The 18,866-nt window shown below is 43.7% G+C and overlaps 1 protein-coding gene across 1 annotated transcript; it reads right to left on the bottom strand.

Moving 5' to 3' along the window:
• Positions 1-1,548: 1,548 nt before the first annotated feature.
• txndc17 (thioredoxin domain containing 17) lies at positions 1,549-18,758 on the bottom strand. The gene is made up of 4 exons (XM_078224922.1): positions 18,528-18,758; positions 6,863-6,944; positions 5,926-6,001; positions 1,549-2,088 (listed from the first exon to the last, which is right to left on the bottom strand). The coding sequence occupies exons 1-4, from the start codon at positions 18,661-18,663 to the stop codon at positions 2,020-2,022; spliced, it is 363 nt and encodes a 120-aa protein (XP_078081048.1). The 5' UTR covers positions 18,664-18,758; the 3' UTR covers positions 1,549-2,019.
• Positions 18,759-18,866: the final 108 nt, after the last annotated feature.

The following is an 18,866-nucleotide window of genomic DNA, read 5'->3' as shown; positions in this document are numbered from 1 at the left end:
CTATCTTTTTTTGCCTACTTGCCCAGCCTACCCATCTCTTTGCAGCCAGTGTCATCCACAAAGCTTACCCTTCCATCTATTTTGGCATCATCAGCAAACTTTGATGCATTACATTCTCTTCATCCAAATCATTATAGATTTAAATAGCTGATGCCCCAGCACTGATTCTTGCAGCCTGCCAACTTTTCTATATGAAACAATCCTCTATTCATGCTAATATATTATCCTCAACTCCATGAGCTATTACCTTTCATGTGGTATGCCTTTTGGAAATCCAGGTATACCACATCTACTGATTCCCCTTTATCTACGCTACTAGTTATATCCTCAAAAAATTGAGGTACAGACTTAGAATCCCTACAATGCAAAAGGAAGCTATTTGACCAATCAAGCCTGCACCAACAACAATCCCAACCAGGCTCTATCTCTGTAACCCCACATATTTATCCTGCTGGTCCCCTGCCAATAGAGGGGCAATTTCTCATGGTCAATCAACCTAACCTGCACATCTTTGGATTGCAGGAGAAAACCAGAGACACGGAGAACATGCAAACTCCGCACAGACAGTGATCCAAGGCCAGAATTGAACCCAATTGCACCAGACAGACAAGTTAAGCAGCAGCCTGACAGGTTATTTGTAGGACCAATTGATGGGATTTCCAATCCCAGATTGGGTAGCCAAAATTCAGGTCCAGTTCTGGGTCCTGGTGCATAAGGTGTGTATCTGGCATGTCCAGCACATTTTTATTTTCAATATAAGCCAATTAGTGAGCAAGGAGAAGGCTGACTATCCAATTGTGGTCAATGTGAGTCTCCCCAGTACTTATATCAGCAACACTACTAGCCAAGATGGGAAGCTGCTGATTCATGATAGAGCAAGGTTACCTCAACAGGAAGGCACCCTCTTAATACAGATTTTAAAAAATTAAATGGTCACAACTGTTTGTCTAGGATCACAGAAGGGCAACTTCACAGAATGGCCAGTGGCTGCAACCCCTTCCTACTGTGAGACCATCTTGTTGCACGGAACACATTTCAGCCTAATGTGCAAAGCCTGCATGCAGACTGGAAATCCTGGTTGGGACTTGAACGGAACCTCAATAGGCCCCTTAATCACCTTCATCTGACCTCTGAAAAATGGCTCAAGGTCAGGATTATGGCACCAAACCGACACAATGGCTGACTGAAGATCTTGCCCAAACTCAAGTACTATTCCTGGGATCTCTCCCACTGACAGGATATAGATTTGGGTGTATGTTTCACTGTCCATCTTCAATGACCATAAACCTCATCAGAACAGGCTATGACAGCCTGCCATATTGAATTTTGTAGCCTGCTGAAAGGTTGTCAACTCCAGTTAGTGCAGGTAAAGTAATAATTAGCCCTCAATAAAAATCTATGTTAAAGACAGAATCTAGAAAATATGCTGCAAGTGTTCTGTTTCTGGGAATCAGAGTTGTAATGTTTTGAATAAAGTGTTTTGGGTACAGAACTGTCCACTGAGAATCTTCAGTGATAGCTTTTGAAAAAAAATACAATTCAAGGTAATGCAATTTATTTATATTTTTATTAATTGAAGCAGTTCAATTCTGAAAATTATTCAGAATGGAAAATGACAATTTGCAACAGTAATTATCCAAATATTACAATTCCTTAATATACCAGCCTGCAGAATATAAAATTTTAAGGCATGATCAGGGAAATCAAGAATTTATCTGATTCATTCCCAGGACGGCATACTTTAAACAGAATTACATTTTCACTTTTCCCCTGTGAACCATTTGAAAGCATAACAGACAATGTCCTTACCATCTGAAGATGCCCTCAGGTTCTGGGGAAGGAGTGCCAATTACATTTATATTGATACAATTGACAATTCAAGTTAAATTAGAAGAGGAGGTAATTCAGTTTGTTTTTTTGTATCCTTGCCACATCTGCTTTAGTGGAAAACAATCTTGAATATAAAGCCAGGCGCATTCTATTGGCTTTGAAGACTGTATTTGTTGCACTAAGCAGGTTTCAGTCCTCTGTGAACAGCATTTGTATAAGCTCTGGCTTAAATAGCTGCCCTTCGACCAGCTTCTGGGACTGAAACACAAGAATAAAATTGGAAAGGGAAATGTCTCAGTTTGTATTGACACTAACTTGCGTAATGAAAGCTAACAGAAGCAATTCCAATATTTTCATACATCACATTATACTTAATTTTTTTGAACAGTTAGATAAAATTATTGCTGTTTATGGTTAAAGGTTTAATAGTTACAGCCTCAAAATACAGCAGAGCTCAGTTTCTAATTGGAACTCGCTACTGAAATCATATTTGCCTGCCTTGCATTGCTCCTTTTCAATTAATTATCCAAATTATTTAAGCAATGTTATCACAGCAACTAAAACTGCAAAGTGCAGCAAAGCGTTCCACAATTTAATGATCTTTTTTCAAACTTTAATCTTTGGTATTTGTGAAAATGTGCAGCGTTCAACTTTCAAAATTGAGAACATCTATTTCATTCTAAATTTCAGTTTACAAAATGAAAATTCAAACAAAATATGAAGCCACCTGTCAAAAAGATCAGAACTGAAATAAAATAGAGTTCATTCCACATGCAAAAACAAGGCGAACTAATCCAAAGAATGCAATAATGATCGCATTTGTGATCTATATAGAACATAGAACAGTACAGCACAGAACAGGCCCTTCGGCCCACGATGTTGTGCCGAGCTTTATCTGAAACCAAGATCAAACTATCCCACTCCCTATCATCCTGGTGTGCTCCATGTGCCTATCCAATAACCGCTTAAATGTTCCTAAAGTGTCTGACTCCACTATCACTGCAGGCAGTCCATTCCACACCCCAACCACTCTGCGTAAAGAACCTACTTCTGATATCCTTCCTGTATCTCCCACCACGAACCCTATAGTTATGCCCCTTGTAATAGCTCCATCCACCCGAGGAAATAGTCTTTGAACGTTCACTCTATCTATCCCCTTCATCATTTTATAAACCTCTATTAAGTCTCCCCTCAGCCTCCTCCATTCCAGAGAGAACAGCCCTAGCTCCCTCAACCTTTCCTCATAAGACCTACCCTCCAAACCAGGCAGCATCCTGGTAAATCTCCTCTGCACTCTTTCCAGCGCTTCCACATCCTTCTTATAGTGAGGTGACCAGAACTGCACACAATATTCCAAATGTGGTCTCACCAAGGTCCTGTACAGTTGCAGCATAACCCCACGGCTCTTAAACTCCAACCCCCTGTTAATAAAAGCTAACACACTACAGGCCTTCTTCACAGCTCTATCCACTTGAGTGGCAACCTTTAGAGATCTGTGGATACAACTGATTTTGTGCAGTGTGTGCAGCAGGGTTTCCTGACACAATATGTGGATAGGCCGACAAGAGGTGAGGCCACATTGGATTTGGTACTGGGAAATGAACCGGGCCAAGTGTTAGATTTGGTTGTGGGAGAGCACTTTGGGGATAGTGACCACAATTCGGTGTCTTTTGTTATTGCAATGGAGAGGGATAGGGCCGTACGGCAGGGCAAGGCTTACAATTGGGGGAGAGGTAATTATGATGCGATGAGGCAAGAATTAGGGGGCATAAGTTGGGAACAGAACCTGTCAGGGAAAGGAACTAATGAAAAGTGGAACTTTTTCAAGGAACAAATACTGGATGTCCTTGATAGGTATGTCCCTGTCAGGCAGGCAGGAAATGGCCGAGTGAGGGAACCATGGTTCACGAAAGAGGTGGAATGTCTTGTGAAAAGGAAGAGGGAAGCTTATGTAGGGATGTGGAAACAAGGTTCAGATGGCTCGATTGAGGGTTACAAGTTAGCAAGGAATGAGCTGAAAAAGGGGCTTAGGAGAGCTAGGAGGGGACACGAGAAGTCCTTGGCGGGTCGGATCAAGGAAAACCCCAAGGCTTTTTACTCTTATGTGAGGAATAAAAGAATGACCAGGGTGAGGTTAGGGCCGGTCAAGGACAGTAGTGGGAACTTGTGTATGGAGTCAGTAGAGATAGGCGAGGTGATGAATGAATACTTTTCTTCAGTGTTCACCAAGGAGAGGGGCCATGTTTTTGAGGAAGAGAAGGTGTTACAGGCTAATAGGCTGGAGGAAATAGCTGTTTGGAGGGAGGATGTCCTGGCAGTTTTGAATAAACTGAAGGTCGATAAGTCCCCTGGGCCTGATGAAATGTATCCTAGGATTCTTTGGGAGGCAAGGGATGAGATTGCAGAGCCTTTGATCTTTGGGTCCTCGCTGTCCACGGGGATGGTGCCAGAGGACTAGAGAATGGCGAATGTTGTTCCTCTGTTTAAGAAAGGGAATAGAAATGACCCTGGTAATTATAGACCGGTTAGTCTTACTTCGGTGGTTGGTAAATTGATGGAAAAGGTCCTTAGAGATGGGATTTACGACCATTTAGAAAGATGCGGATTAATCCGGGATAGTCAGCACGGATTCGTGAAGGGCAAGTCGTGCCTCACAAATTTGATAGAATTTTTTGAGGTGGTAACCAAGTGTGTTAATATATCAATTGTATTGATTCTTAAATCTTTCTCCATAACAGTTTCAGTTTCCAACTGCACCTTAGAAACAAATCAATTCCTGCCTCAGACTGCCTGGGTCCACTACAGTTTGCCTACCACAACAGGTCCACAGCAGGCACCATCTTCCTGGCCTTCCACTGAACCCTGGAACACTCATGTCAAACTCCTATTCATAGACTACAGCTCAGCCTGTAACACCATTATTCCTATGAGACTCATCTCCAAACTTCATGACCTGGGGTGAGGGGGCACAGCTCCTCCCTCTGCAACTGGATCCAAGACTTCCTAACCCACAGACCACAGTCAGTAAGGATAGGTAACAACAACACTTCCATGAGCATCCTCAACACCGCCGCCCCGCAAGGTTGTCTCCTCAGCCCCTTACTGTACTCCTTATACAGCTTTGACTATATGGCCAAATTCCCCTCCAACTCCATTTTCAAATTTGCCGATGACACCACTGTTGAGGGTCAGATCTCAAACAATGATGAGACAGTACAGGGAAGAGATAAAGAATCTTGTGCAACGACAATAATCTCTCCCTCAACAAAACAGAGATAGTCATCGAATTCGGAAGCATAGTGGGGGAGGGGCATGTCCTGTCTACATCAATGGGGATGAAGTAGAAATGGTTGAGAGCTTAAAGTTTTTAAGTGTCCAGATCACCAATAACCTGACCTGGTCCCTCCATGCAGACACTATATAGTTAAGAAATTCCACCAGCACCTCTACTTTCTCAGGCGATTAAGGAAATTTGGCATGTCTACTACAACTCTCACCAACTTCTACAGATGCACCATAAAAAGCATTATTTCCGATTGCAACACAGCTTGGTATGGCTCCTGCTCTGTCCAAAACCACAAGAAACTATAAAGGATCATGAATGAAACCCAGTCCATCACTCAAACCAACCTCCCATCCATTGACACGATCTGCACTTCCTGCTACCTCAGCAAAGCAGCCAGCATAATCAAGCACCCCAGACATACTCTCTACCTTCTTCCATTGGGAAAAAGATACAAAAGTCTGAGATCATGTACCAACCAACTCAAAAACAGCTTCTTCCCTGCTGCCATCAGACTTTTGAATTGACCTACCTCGCATTATGATCTTTCTCTACACCTTAGCTATGACTGTAACGTTACATTCTCACTCTCCTTTCCTTCTGTATAACGGTATGCTGTGTCTGCATAGTGCGCAAGAAACAATACTTTTCATTGTATATCAATACACATGATAATAATGAATCAAATCAAAAACTCAGGTGTCGGGCTAATTGATACGTGAATCACACTTTAGAAATTCACATGCCAAGGGCCAATTAATACATGAACAACAGAGGGGAAGGAATGGCTTTGAGGATTGAACTCTACTTACTGTGCCATATTTCATGAGAGTTGGGACAGCAGTCACTTTCAGTTTTATTCGAAAGTCATTTTCAGGATTCTTCCAGCTGCTCAGCGATAATGTGCAAAGATAAAACAGGCATGTTAGTTTAAACGTTGACACAGGCGTCAAAAGTTTCACTTATTACCACCTTCTGCAGGTTCCTGATTGGCTATTCATGATTGCTGAAGCGACTTGTTTGGTTAACTCCGATATAGATTTTGTACAGGCAGTGCACTGGAATTTGGTTGTCTGGAACCATTTTGCATTTGACAGCTTGCTGGGTAATGGTTTTTGTGCAGTAAAGTTCTATTTTCAATACAGATGTAACCACTTATTCTATCATTAATAGAATTTAATATAATTTAACCTTAGACTAATATAAAAATTGCAAAGTTCCTCCCCACTACATCCCAACAAGTTCAGAACGATCAACTTATTTAAAAAGTTTAATATCTCCCACTAATATAGCAACTCCATCATCAAGATAACCTGATTCTGAAGTGTTCTGGAAAGGAAAATCATTTTCTTCCAGCTTTATATTTATAACAGAATTTTGCCATTATAATGATATCCAACAGGAATGTTCGCTGCCTAATTGAATAATTATGTCTTTACTATTCAAATAATTGAATAAATCCATCGATAATTTAGCTATTTATTTCTACTCAATTCAAATTGAGTACCTCGTCCAAGAATCCATGCTTTACGTCTTATTTAAAATTAGTGTTGATATAATCCTGATTCGCCAGCCCAGATCACAATATAAAAGAGTTTAGTTATTCTAGTATTATTCCAGAATAAACTACATGATCTCTAAGATATGGTATACTTTTAAATGTTACATAATTGGGTACAAGGTGAGCAAATGCTTTTACTTGGTGGAAAATAATAATTTAAAGTTTCAAAACAGACACAAATAACTTACTATACCCGGTCACCGGTCTGACAGTGGATGAAGACAGAACCATCAGGCAGTTTATCCAGTTGTCCACGGACTACAGGTTCAGCTGGAGAATTAAGAAGAAAATTACTGGATTCCAACACTTTGGAACACAGTGGCTATTTCATTTTCATTTCAAATCAATCCGATATACCTATGAGAATACTGACCAAGAACTAGAACACAAAAATACAATGACAATGGATAGGAGGATGAAACCAAGTTTGAAGTGTTTGCTGAATACAATGTCTTATGAATTTAACTTTTAAAGTTAATATTTTTAAAGAAATGTAATTTCACTGTGTGGGTCCAATATCTATAAAATATTTGCACAACGATATCAAAATAACTTGCTGATCTTTCTTCAGTCAATGGGGCAGCAGGGCAGCACAGTGGCAAGCACTGATGCCTCAGCGTCAGGGACCAGGGTTCAAATCTGGCCTCGGGTCACTGTCCGTGTGGAGTTTGCACATTCTCCCTGTGTCTGCGTGGGTTTCCTCCCATAGTCCAAAAATGTGCAGGTTAGGTTGATTGGCCATGCAAAATTGTCCCTTAGTGACAGGGGGATTAGGAAGGTAAATACATGGGGTAATGGGAATAGGGCATGGGTGGGACTGTTGTCAGTGTAAGCTCAATGGACCAAATGGCTTCCTTCTGCACTGTAGGGATTCTATGATTCTAACTGTTATTGGATTATTTGCTCTTTATTTGCTGATTGTATTCTGTGGCTACATTAATAGCTTGAAGGTTATGCACGTATTTTAATTCACAAATTAGGTTGCATTTTTAGTCAAAAGTCCCACTATCCTCCACAAGCCAGTCATCAAGTGAAGCAATTGGCACTTTCTGGAGGTTGCCTTGTTGCTCAACTGTTGCCTGACCCTTGGCATGGATCAGAGAGGAGACTTTGGCATGAGTGAGACAGAGGTTGAGTGAGTATATTTGAGAATTTGGTTTGAAGTGGAAATTTGACTGCTAAATCTTTTTCAAGTTAAATTATAGAGTAAGAGTAATTTTCTGACCTAACAAGTAAGGATTAACAGTCTTGGGGGGGGGTTAATGGGAATAAATGACAAAAGGTTAGTATGCAAGTTCAGCAGGTAACAGGGAAGGCAAATGAAATGTTGGCCTTTATTTCAAAGGGAATGAATGGAATATAAAAGTAGGAAAGTCTTGCTCAAACTACATAAGGCACTAGTTAGATCACAAAAACAGAAAATGCTGGAAAATCTCAGCAGGTCTGACAGCATCTGTGGAGCGAGAATAGAGCCAACATTTCAAGTCAGAATGAAGGGTCATCCTGACTCAAAACGTTGGCTCTATTCTCTCTCCACAGATGCTGTCAGACCTGCTGAGATTTTCCCAACATTTTCTGTTTTTGTTTCAGATTCCAGCATCCTCAGCATTTTGCTTTAATGCTAGTTAGACCACACCTGGAATACCGTGAACAGTTTTGGTCCCCTTATCTAAGGAAATGTAAACTAGCACTGGGGGCAGTCCAAAGAAGGTTCACCAAGTTGATCCTGGGAATGGAAGGATTTTCTTATGAGGAGAGGCTCATAGAACATAGAACATTACAGCGCAGAACAGGCCCTTCGGCCCACGATGTTGCACCGACCAGTTAAAAAAAAAAACTGTGACCCTCCAACCTAAACCAATTTCTTTTCGTCCATGAACCTATCTACGGATCTCTTAAACGCCCCCAAACTAGGCGCATTTACTACTGATGCTGGCAGGGCATTCCAATCCCTCACCACCCTCTGGGTAAAGAACCTACCCCTGACATCGGTTCTATAACTACCCCCCCTCAATTTAAAGCCATGCCCCCTCGTGCTGGATTTCTCCATCAGAGGAAAAAGGCTATCACTATCCACCCTATCTAAACCTCTAATCATCTTATATGTTTCAATAAGATCCCCTCTTAGCCGCCGCCTTTCCAGCGAAAACAATCCCAAATCCCTCAGCCTCTCCTCATAGGATCTCCCCTCCATACCAGGCAACATCCTGGTAAACCTCCTCTGCACCCTCTCCAAAGCCTCCACATCCTTCCTGTAATGTGGGGACCAGAACTGCACACAGTACTCCAAGTGCGGCCGCGCCAGAGTTGTGTACAGTTGCAACATAACGCTACGACTCCTAAATTCAATCCCCCTACCAATAAACGCCAAGACACCATATGCCTTCTTAACAACCTTATCTACTTGATTCCCAACTTTCAGGGATCTATGCACACATACACCTAGATCCCTCTGCTCCTCCACACTATTCAAAGTCCTCCCGTTAGCCCTATACTCAACACATCTGTTATTCCTACCAAAGTGAATTACCTCACACTTCTCCGCATTAAACTCCATCCGCCACCTCTCGGCCCAACTTTGCAACCTGTCTAAGTCTTCCTGCAAACTACGACACCCTTCCTCACTGTCTACCACACCACCGACTTTGGTGTCATCAGCAAATTTGCTAATCCACCCAACTATACCCTCATCCAGATCATTAATAAATATTACAAACAGCAGTGGCCCCAAAACAGATCCCTGAGGTACACCACTTGTAACCGCACTCCATGATGAATATTTACTATCAACCACCACCCTCTGTTTCCTATCCGCTAGCCAATTCCTGATCCAATTTCCTAGATCACCCCCAATCCCATACATCTGCATTTTCTGCAGAAGCCTACCATGGTGAACCTTATCAAACGCCTTACTAAAATCCATATATATCACGTCCACTGCCTTGCCCCCATCCACCTCCTTGGTCACTTTCTCAAAAAACTCAATAAGGTTAGTAAGGCACGACCTACCTGCCACAAAACCATGCTGACTATCACCTATCAATTCATTACTCTCCAAATAACTATAAATCCTATCCCTTATAATTTTTTCCAACATCTTGCCGACAACAGAAGTGAGACTCACCGGTCTATAATTCCCGGGGAAGTCTCTGTTCCCCTTCTTAAACAATGGGACAACATTCGCTAACCTCCAATCTTCTGGTACTATACCAGAGGCCAACGACGACCTGAAGATCAGAGCCAGAGGCTCTGCAATCACTTCTCTTGCCTCCCAGAGAATCCTTGGATAAATCCCATCCGGACCAGGGGATTTATCTATTTTCAGACCCTCCAGAATATCCTGCACATCCTCCTTATCAACTGTAATACTGTCTATTCTACTCCCTTGCAACCCAGTGTCCTCCTCAGCTATATTCATGTCCCCTTGCGTGAACACCGAAGAGAAATATTGGTTCAATGCTTCACCAATCTCCTCCGGTTCCACACATAACTTCCCTCTGCCATCTATAACTGGCCCTAAACTTGCCCTAACCAACCTTCTGTTCTTGACATACCTATAGAACGCCTTAGGATTCTCTTTAACCCTATCCGCCAAAGTCTTCTCATGTCCCCTTTTAGCCCTTCTAAGCTCGCTCTTCAACTCCCTCTTAGCCAATCTAAAGCTTTCTAGTGCACTACCCGAGTGCTCACGTCTCATCCGAACATAAGCCTCCTTTTTCTTTTTAACCAACAAAGAAACTTTTTTGGTGCACCACGGTTCCCTAGCCCTACCAATTCCTCCTTGCCTGACAGGGACATACCTATCACAGACTCGCAGTAGCTGCTCCTTGAAAAAACTCCACATGTCGGACGTTCCCAGTCCCTGTAATCTCCTAGTCCAACCTATGTTTCCTAATTCTCTCCTAATAGCCTCATAATTACCCTTCCCCCAGCTAAAACCACTGGCCCGAGGTTCATGCCTATCCCTTTCCATCACTAAGGTGAACGTAACCGAATTGTGGTCACTATCACCAAAATGCACACCAACTTCCAAGTCTAGCACCTGGTCTGGCTCATTTCCCAGCACCAGATCCAATATAGCCTCACCTCTAGTTGGCCTGTCTACATACTGAGTCAAAAAACCTTCCTGCACGCTTTGAACAAAAACTGACCCCTCTAACGAGCTAGAGCTATAACAATTCCAGTCAATATTAGTCAAGTTAAAATCCCCCATAACAATTGCCCTATTACTTTCACTCCTAAGCAGGATTGACTCCGCAATCCTTTCCTCAACCTCTCTAGAACTTTTAGGAGGTCTATAAAAGACTCCCAACAGGGTGACCTCTCCTCTCCTATTTCTAATCTCCGCCCATACTACCTCAACAGATAAGTCCTCATCAAACCTCCTCTCTGACACTGTGATACAATCTCTGACCAATAATGCTACCCCTCCCCCTCTTCTACCTCCTTCCCTACTTCGACTAAAACATTTGAACCCCGGGACCTGCAGCATCCATTCCTGCCCCTGCTCTATCCATGTCTCTGAAATAGCCACAACATCGAAGTCCCAGGTACTGATCCACGCTGCAAGTTCACCCACTTTATTGCGAATACTCCTGGCATTGAAGTATACACATTTCAAACCCTGCTCCACCCCACCTCTGCAATGCCGTGCATTGCAGTCCCCATCCATGCATCCCTCACTTTCAGCCCCACTACTCAGGATCCCTCCCCCCCCCCCGAATCAGTTTAAACCTCCCTGCATGGCCTTAGCAAATTTACCCCCCAGGATATTGGTCCCCTTCTGATTAAGGTGTAGACCATCCTTCTCATAGAGGTCACACCTTCCCCAGTACGAGCCCCAATTGCTTAAGTACCTGAACCCCTCCCTCCTGCACCATCCCCTCAGCCATGAATTCAAACCTTCCCTCTCCCTATTCCTCTCTAAACTATCCCGTGGTACAGGCAAGAGTCCAGAGATAACCACTCTGTCAGTCTTGGCCTTTAGTTTCCACCCCAACTCCATAAATCCCTGCCTAATATCCCCTTCCCCTATCCTCCCTATGTCGTGTGTCCCCACATGTACAATAACTTGTGGTTTATCTCCCTCCCCCCTAAGAGTCCTGAATACCCTGTCAGACACATCCCGGACCCCAGCCCCTGGTAGGCAACACACCAACCCTGAGTCCCTACCTTTAGTTCCGACCCTCCTATCTGTCCCCTTAATTGTGGAGTCCCCAATCACAAGGCCCAGTCTTTTACAGCCCCTAACCACCTGAGCTTTCTCACTCGGCTCACCCCCAGAGATCTGCTCTCTATGCTCAGTTGATTCCTCCTCAACTGTAGCCTCCAGCACCGAAAACCTATTATGGAGGGGAACCGCCCCAGGGGATTGTCTTCCCGATTGCTTCTTACCCCTCCTCCTGGCATTGACCCAAGCCTCATTTCTAGGAGTTACTATTTCTCTATAACTCCTATCAACTTCCACCTCCGCCTCCCGAATTATGCGGAGTTCCTCTACCTCCCCCTCCAGCTCCTTTACACGCTCCTCCAGAAGCTGCAATCTAATGCACTTCTTACAACTAAAATCTCCTGAAACACTACTGGATTTCCTCACCACATACATCCCACAGGAGATGCAGCATACTGCCTGAACTGCCATCCCTGAAGCCATTACCAGCAAGAAAAAAAGAAAACAAAAAACTTCCCCACACTTATAATTAGGTTAGAGGAGGATGGAAGGGTGGGATCCTCTACCAGTGTAGAGGATCGGGTATCTCCTCTGCACCAATTTATAGGGCTAGGGGCCCGAGAGAAAAAAAAAAACTACTACTGAGGGGGAACCACCCAGGTAACTGACTTTTAAAGTTAAAATAAAAACCCTTCCCAGACTCCTTTGCTGCCCACTTCTAGTTTTCACTTTAAACTTGAAAAACTGCTGTTAAAGTAAAGGCCAAAAAAATACACACACTAGCTGACTAATTAAATAAATAAACAATTCAATTAATCCAATTAATCTCTTACCAGCACTGCTGCTTTTCAATCACCCCTCTCAGCTTGCTCCAGTGGATCAATGAGGGGGAACCTCCCAGGTAACTGACTTTTAAAGTTAAAATAAAAACCCTTCCCAGACTCCTTTGCTGCCCACTTCTAGTTTTCACTTTAAACTTGAAAAACTGCTGTTAAAGTAAAGGCCAAAAAAATACACACACTAGCTGACTAATTAAATAAATAAACAATTCAATTAATCCAATTAATCTCTTACCAGCACTGCTGCTTTTCAATCACCCCTCTCAGCTTGCTCCAGTGGATCAATGAGGGGGAACCTCCCAGGTAACTGACTTTTAAAGTTAAAATAAAAACCCTTCCCAGACTCCTTTGCTGCCCACTTCTAGTTTTCACTTTAAACTTGAAAAACTGCTGTTAAAGTAAAGGCCAAAAAAATACACACACTAGCTGACTAATTAAATAAATAAACAATTCAATTAATCCAATTAATCTCTTACCAGCACTGCTGCTTTTCAATCACCCCTCTCAGCTTGCTCCAGTGGATCAATCAGTAGGTTGGGCCTGTACTCATTGACGTTTAGAAGAATGAGAAGTGACCTTATTGAGATATATCAGGGGGCTTGAGAGGGTAGATGCTGATAGACCCTCCCACAAGGGGAAAACAACCTATGGCCATATTCTCAGACAGACGAGGAGGAATTTCTTCCTTCAGCAGGTAGTGAATCTGTGGAATTCTTTACAACTGAGACTGGGTCATTAAGAATGTTCAAGGTTGAGATAGATAGATTTTTAATCAGTAAGGGAATCAAAGTTTATGGGGTTAAGGCAGCAGGAACATGGAGTTGAGGATTATATCAGATCAGTTCTGATCTCATTGAACAGTGGAGCAGACATGACTTGATGGGCTGAATGGCTGACTTGTGCTTCTATGTCTGATGGTCTTATGGAAGCTAAGTTAGAGAGTGACTCATAAGAACATAAGAAATAGGAGCAGGAGTAGGCCATCTAGCCCCTCGAGCCTGCCCCGCCATTCAACAAGGTCATGGCTGATCTGAAGCGAACCAGTTCCACTTACCCGCCTGCTCCCCATATCCCTTATCGATCAGAAATCTATCTACTTGTGATTTAAACATATTCAACGAGGTAGCCTCCACCACTTCACTGGGCAGAGAATTCCAGAGATTCACTACCCTCTGAGAGAAGTTGTTCCCCCTCAACTCTGTTCTGAACCGGCCCCCACTTATTTTGAGGCTGTGCCCTCTAGTTCTGGTTTCCCTTCTCAGTGGAAAGAATCTCTCTCCCTCTACCCTATCCAGCCCCTTCATTATCTTATATGTCTCTACAAGATCATGATGTGGAGATGCCGGCGTTGGACTGGGGTAAACACAGTAAGAAGTTTAACAACACCAGGTTAAAGTCCAACAGGTTTATTTGGTAACAAAAGCCACACAAGCTTTCGGAGCTCCAAGCCCCTTCTTCAGGTGAGTGGGAATTCTGTTCACATGTTCACATGTATGCCCTGTTTGTGAACAGAATTCCCACTCACCTGAAGAAGGGGCTTGGAGCTCCGAAAGCTTGTGTGGCTTTTGTTACCAAATAAACCTGTTGGACTTTAACCTGGTGTTGTTAAACTTCTTACTCTATAAGATCACCCCTCAGCCTTCTAAACTCCAACAAGTACAGACCCAATCTGTTCAATCTCTCCTCATAAACTACACCCCTCATCTCCGGTATCAACCTAGTGAACCTTCTCTGCACTCCCTCCAAGGCCAATATATCCTTCCACAAATAAGGGGACCAAAACTGCACACAGTATTCCAGCTGCGGCCTCACCAATGCCTTGTATAGTTGCAGCAAGACCTCCCTGCTTTTATATTCCATCCCCCTTGCGATAAAGGCCAACATTCCATTCGCCTTCTTGATCACCTGCTGCACCTTCAGATTGAGTTTTTGCGATTCGTGCACAAGGACCCCCAGGTCCCTCTGCACAGTAGCATGATGCAATTTTTCTCCATTTAAATAATATTCCAATTTACTATTATTTCTTCCAAAGTGGATAACCTCACATTTGCCAACATTATATTCCATCTGCCAGATCCTTGCCCACTCACTCAGCCTATCCAAATCTCTCTGCAGACTTCCCGCGTCCTCCACGCAATTCGCTTTCCCGCTCATCTTCGTGTCATCAGCAAACTTTGATACCCTACACTCAGTTCCCTCCTCCAGATCATCTATGTAAATGGTAAACAGTTGAGGCCCCAGCACCGATCCCTGCGGCACGCCACTGGTCACCTGCCAACCAGAAAAGCACCCATTTATTCCAACTCTCTGCTTCCTGTTGGATAGCCAATCCCCAATCCACGCCAACACCTTACCCCCAACTCAGTGTACCCCAATCTTCTGCAGCAACCTTTTGAGGCACCTTATCGAATGCCTTCTGGAAATCTAAAAACACCACATCCATCAGTTCCCCTCTGTCAACCGCACTTGTCACATCTTCATAAAAATCCAGTAAATTCGTCAAAAACGACTTTCACTTCATGAATCCATGCTGCGTCTGCTTGATCAAACCATTCTTATCCAGGTGCTCTGCTATTTCCTCTTTAATGATGGACTCCAGCATGTTCCCAACTACGGACGTTAAGCTTACCCGCCTTTTGTCTACTTCCTTTTTTAAACAGCAGTGTAACAGTAGCTGTTTTCCAATCAGCCGGCACTACCCCAGATTCCAGCGAATTCTGATAACTACTAACGCATCTGCTATTACCTCAGCCATTTCTTTCAGTACCCTGGGATGCATTCCATCCGGGCCCGGGGACTTGTCTACCTTCAGTCCCATTAGTCTACCAAGCACTACCTCTTTGGGAACAGTAATTGTATTAAGGACCTCACTTCCCACCAACTCTCGATCTCTAATATTCGGTAAACTATTTGTGTCTTCCAGCGTGAAGACCGACACAAAGAACTTATTTAAAGTCTCAGCCATTTCCTCGTTTTCCACTATTAAATCCCCCCTCTCGTCCTCCAAGGGTCCAACATTCACTCTAGCCACTCTATTCCTTTTTATATATGACTCATCACATTTGAAAGGTACTTTTCAAAGTGCATGATCAGCAAGGGAAGACTTCATCCTGAATGCGACAGACTGTATTGGGGAATCTGGTTCAAAGTGGGAATTCAGTGCATAGGATGGAAGAAGTGCTTAAGCTGCTCTTTTACTTTCTAACATTCCCAGCCTTCAGGGAATGTCTTACTGTTACAGGAGAAGAAGCTACTTATTTGGTGAGTATCTGTTAAGTGACTACGTTTATTTTATTCCCAAGTTTCAAAATAGTTGAGCAACTGGTGGCAAGGTTAAAAATATATAAAAGCAGAAGTAAAATATATAAATTTAATATAATTAAACTGTTAATTGGAACATGACAGGACAGGTGAAGTGTTACAGCTGCAGAATGTAGGAGCTCCTGGTTACCAGTTTGATCCTGGGCAAATAAGTCTGCAAGCGTTTGAAGTTCGAGCAACTTCAGCTCAAAAGTTGATGAGCTGGAGGCTGAACTAGGGATACTGTGACACAGAGGAATGTTATTTGGATACTTTGTACTAGAAAGCAGTCACATCTCTTAGGACCGGGTGTTCTGATTTTGTTAAGGACAGGAGAGTGCAACTGCTAGGGAGGCTGTTTAAGGGGTCCTCGAGAGGGCAGCAGCAGAGGAGCCTCAGCCTTTACAATTGCTAAACAGGTTGGAGTTTTTTTGCAGCTCGTATGGATGAGTGGGGCTGCAGGGTAGATGAACTAACTGACCATGTTACAGGAAGCCATTCAGTTGTGGGAGTAAAAAACGATATAGTGGTAGTATGGGATGGTATAGTCAGAGGGATCGACACTATTCTCTGCACTGTCTAGACAGCTGTGTTACCAGGGTTCAGGACATCTGTATAAGGATGGACAGGATCCAGTCGTTGAGGTCCATGTGGGTACCAATGACATAAGCAGGAAAAAGGAGTTGTTCTACATAGTCAGCATGAGGACCTAGGCACCAAATTAACAAGCAGAACCTCAAAGGTAATCATTTATGGGTTATTACTGGAGCCATGTGCAAACTGGCATAGGACAAAACAGATTAAAGAGATTGTGTGGCTCAAAAATTGGTGTGGGAGGAGTGGGCTCCAGTTTGTGGGGCACTGGCACCAGTACTGCAGAACATGAGATATGTACCATTGGGACAGCCTACATCCAAACCGTGATGGAAGCAGTGTTCTTGCCCTCTTTTTAGGTCAAACCAAATAAACAAACTCAGATTAAGTCAGGACAAAGCAAAAGGGGCAGCTCCCCAAAAGGAGGGGGGGAAAACAGCCCGAACAAAAATCAAAGTACAAAGGAAACTTAAAAACATCAAATTAAAATGTGATTGTCAGGGTCAATAACGCACCCCAACCCCTGCAGTGCTCAACGGGCGCAGAAGGCGTCAACCACGCCCGTGGACACCGCATGCTCCCTCTCCAGGGACACCCAGCCACGAACATAGCCGCGGTAGAGGGGCAGACAGTCAGGATGGACGGCCCCCGCAATCGCCCGCTGCCTGGACCGGTAAATGGCACGTTTCGCCAGGCCCAGGAGCAGATTCACGAGGAGGTCGCCATCCCGACCCTCCTCTCTCCACACCGGGTGTCCGTAGATCAGGAGCGTGGGACTTCTTTTGTCAAGCTGCATAACTAGGGAGGGTTTTAAACTAAATAGCAGGGGCAAGGGATCAAATTCAGGAAGATGTGGTTAATCAAAAAGCAGAGAAAACTGCATGTTCTGGAGAGAACACTATACAGAACCTGGTATTGTGCAATGAGCTGGGAGTAATCAATAATCTCATTCATAATAAAGGCACCCACCTCTAGGTAGTAGTGGCCATTAAGTGACATAGTAGGATTATCACTTGACTGGACTTTGGTCTCTGGATCCAGAGACCAAGGATAATGCTCTGGGGACCTGCACCGCCATAGCAGATGTCCATGAAACCACTGTCAAATTGTTGTTGAAACCCATCTGGTTCACTGGGGTAAGCCATTGTACAGTTAAAGTTTACTTTAGAAAAACAGACTTACACAAAAAATTGTCACTTGAAGGATGTCCTAAACTTTAGGGTCTTGTAACTAAATTCCAGCACAACAAAAAGTTAGAAACGTTAAGAAAAATAAAACATATTAATCCTGTAGTATTAACTGTTTCTCCCACCATACTTTCATGGTCCTTTGAACATTATGTGTAGATGCCACACGACAGCGCAGAGTCGCTGAGCAGAAACTGATAGCCAAGTTCTACACACATGAGGACGGCCTAAACCGGGATCTTGGGCTCATGTCACACTATCAGTAACCCCCACAGCTTGCCTCCTGGACTTGCAGAATCTCACTGGCTGGAGACAATTCACATCTCTTTAACCTGTGCCTAATGCTCCCTCCGCTCACACTGTCTGTATCTTTAAGACTTGATTAGCTGTAAAGATTCACATTCTAATCAGTATTCTGTAAATTGATGGTGTGTCTGTGTGCCTTGTTTGGGAGCAGATATCCACTTCATTTGACAAAGGAGCAGGGCTCCAAAAGCTAATGGCATTTGTTACCAAATAAACCTGTTGGACTTTAACCTGGTGCTGTTAAAACTCTTACTGCCTTTGAACATTTCCAGCAGTATTTTATTATAGAAGTTCTATAATTGAACAGTATTGAAAGCTATAATTTCTGAATACACCTGCCCCTGTTAATGATCTGTGTTAATTACTGCTGAGCCTGGGAATTTGTACCCTCAGCAGCATTCCAGGCTGCGGGTTCATTGCAGCCCCTGGATATTGAGCAGTTTAACTCTCTTCTTACCCGTTACACAATCTGGGCACCAGCTCACACCCTGGGCATCCTTCGCGCCGGTGAAATACACAAAAATCATCTTGTCCTTATTGGCGTCCACCGCCTTCATGAACTCGACGAAACCGGACACTTCCACCATGACCATCTCCACGATAGAACTCGACTCGCAGGCGATCGACAAAGAGACTTCCCATCCACTGGCGCTTCCGTCGGCCGGGCTCGGGAGCGCATGCGCGGTTCTTTATTGGAGGGGAGAGGAAGCGCATGCGCTGTTTCCATCGGAGGAAAGAGAACGCGCATGCGCAATTCTTCCGTTGGCGGGGTTCCAGGTGTGAACATTCGGATCTG

This window comes from Mustelus asterias, chromosome 12, assembly GCF_964213995.1.
Source record: "Mustelus asterias chromosome 12, sMusAst1.hap1.1, whole genome shotgun sequence".
NCBI lineage: Eukaryota > Metazoa > Chordata > Chondrichthyes > Carcharhiniformes > Triakidae > Mustelus > Mustelus asterias.
The sequence above is the reverse complement of the archived record's forward strand: the minus strand, read 5'-3'. Positions and strand labels throughout refer to the sequence as shown.

Excerpts from the sequence above, each read along its gene's own strand:
- txndc17 (XM_078224922.1), bottom strand. The coding sequence starts at position 18,663 with ATGGTCATGGTGGAAGTGTCCGGTTTCGTCGAGTTCATGAAGGCGGTG. Across the intron at positions 6,002-6,862 it reads CAGACCGGTGACCGGGTATA|CTGGAAGAATCCTGAAAATG; the intron begins GTAAGTTATTTG and ends ATCGCTGAGCAG. Across the intron at positions 2,089-5,925 it reads CTCTCATGAAATATGGCACA|TCCCAGAAGCTGGTCGAAGG; the intron begins GTAAGTAGAGTT and ends CTTGTGTTTCAG.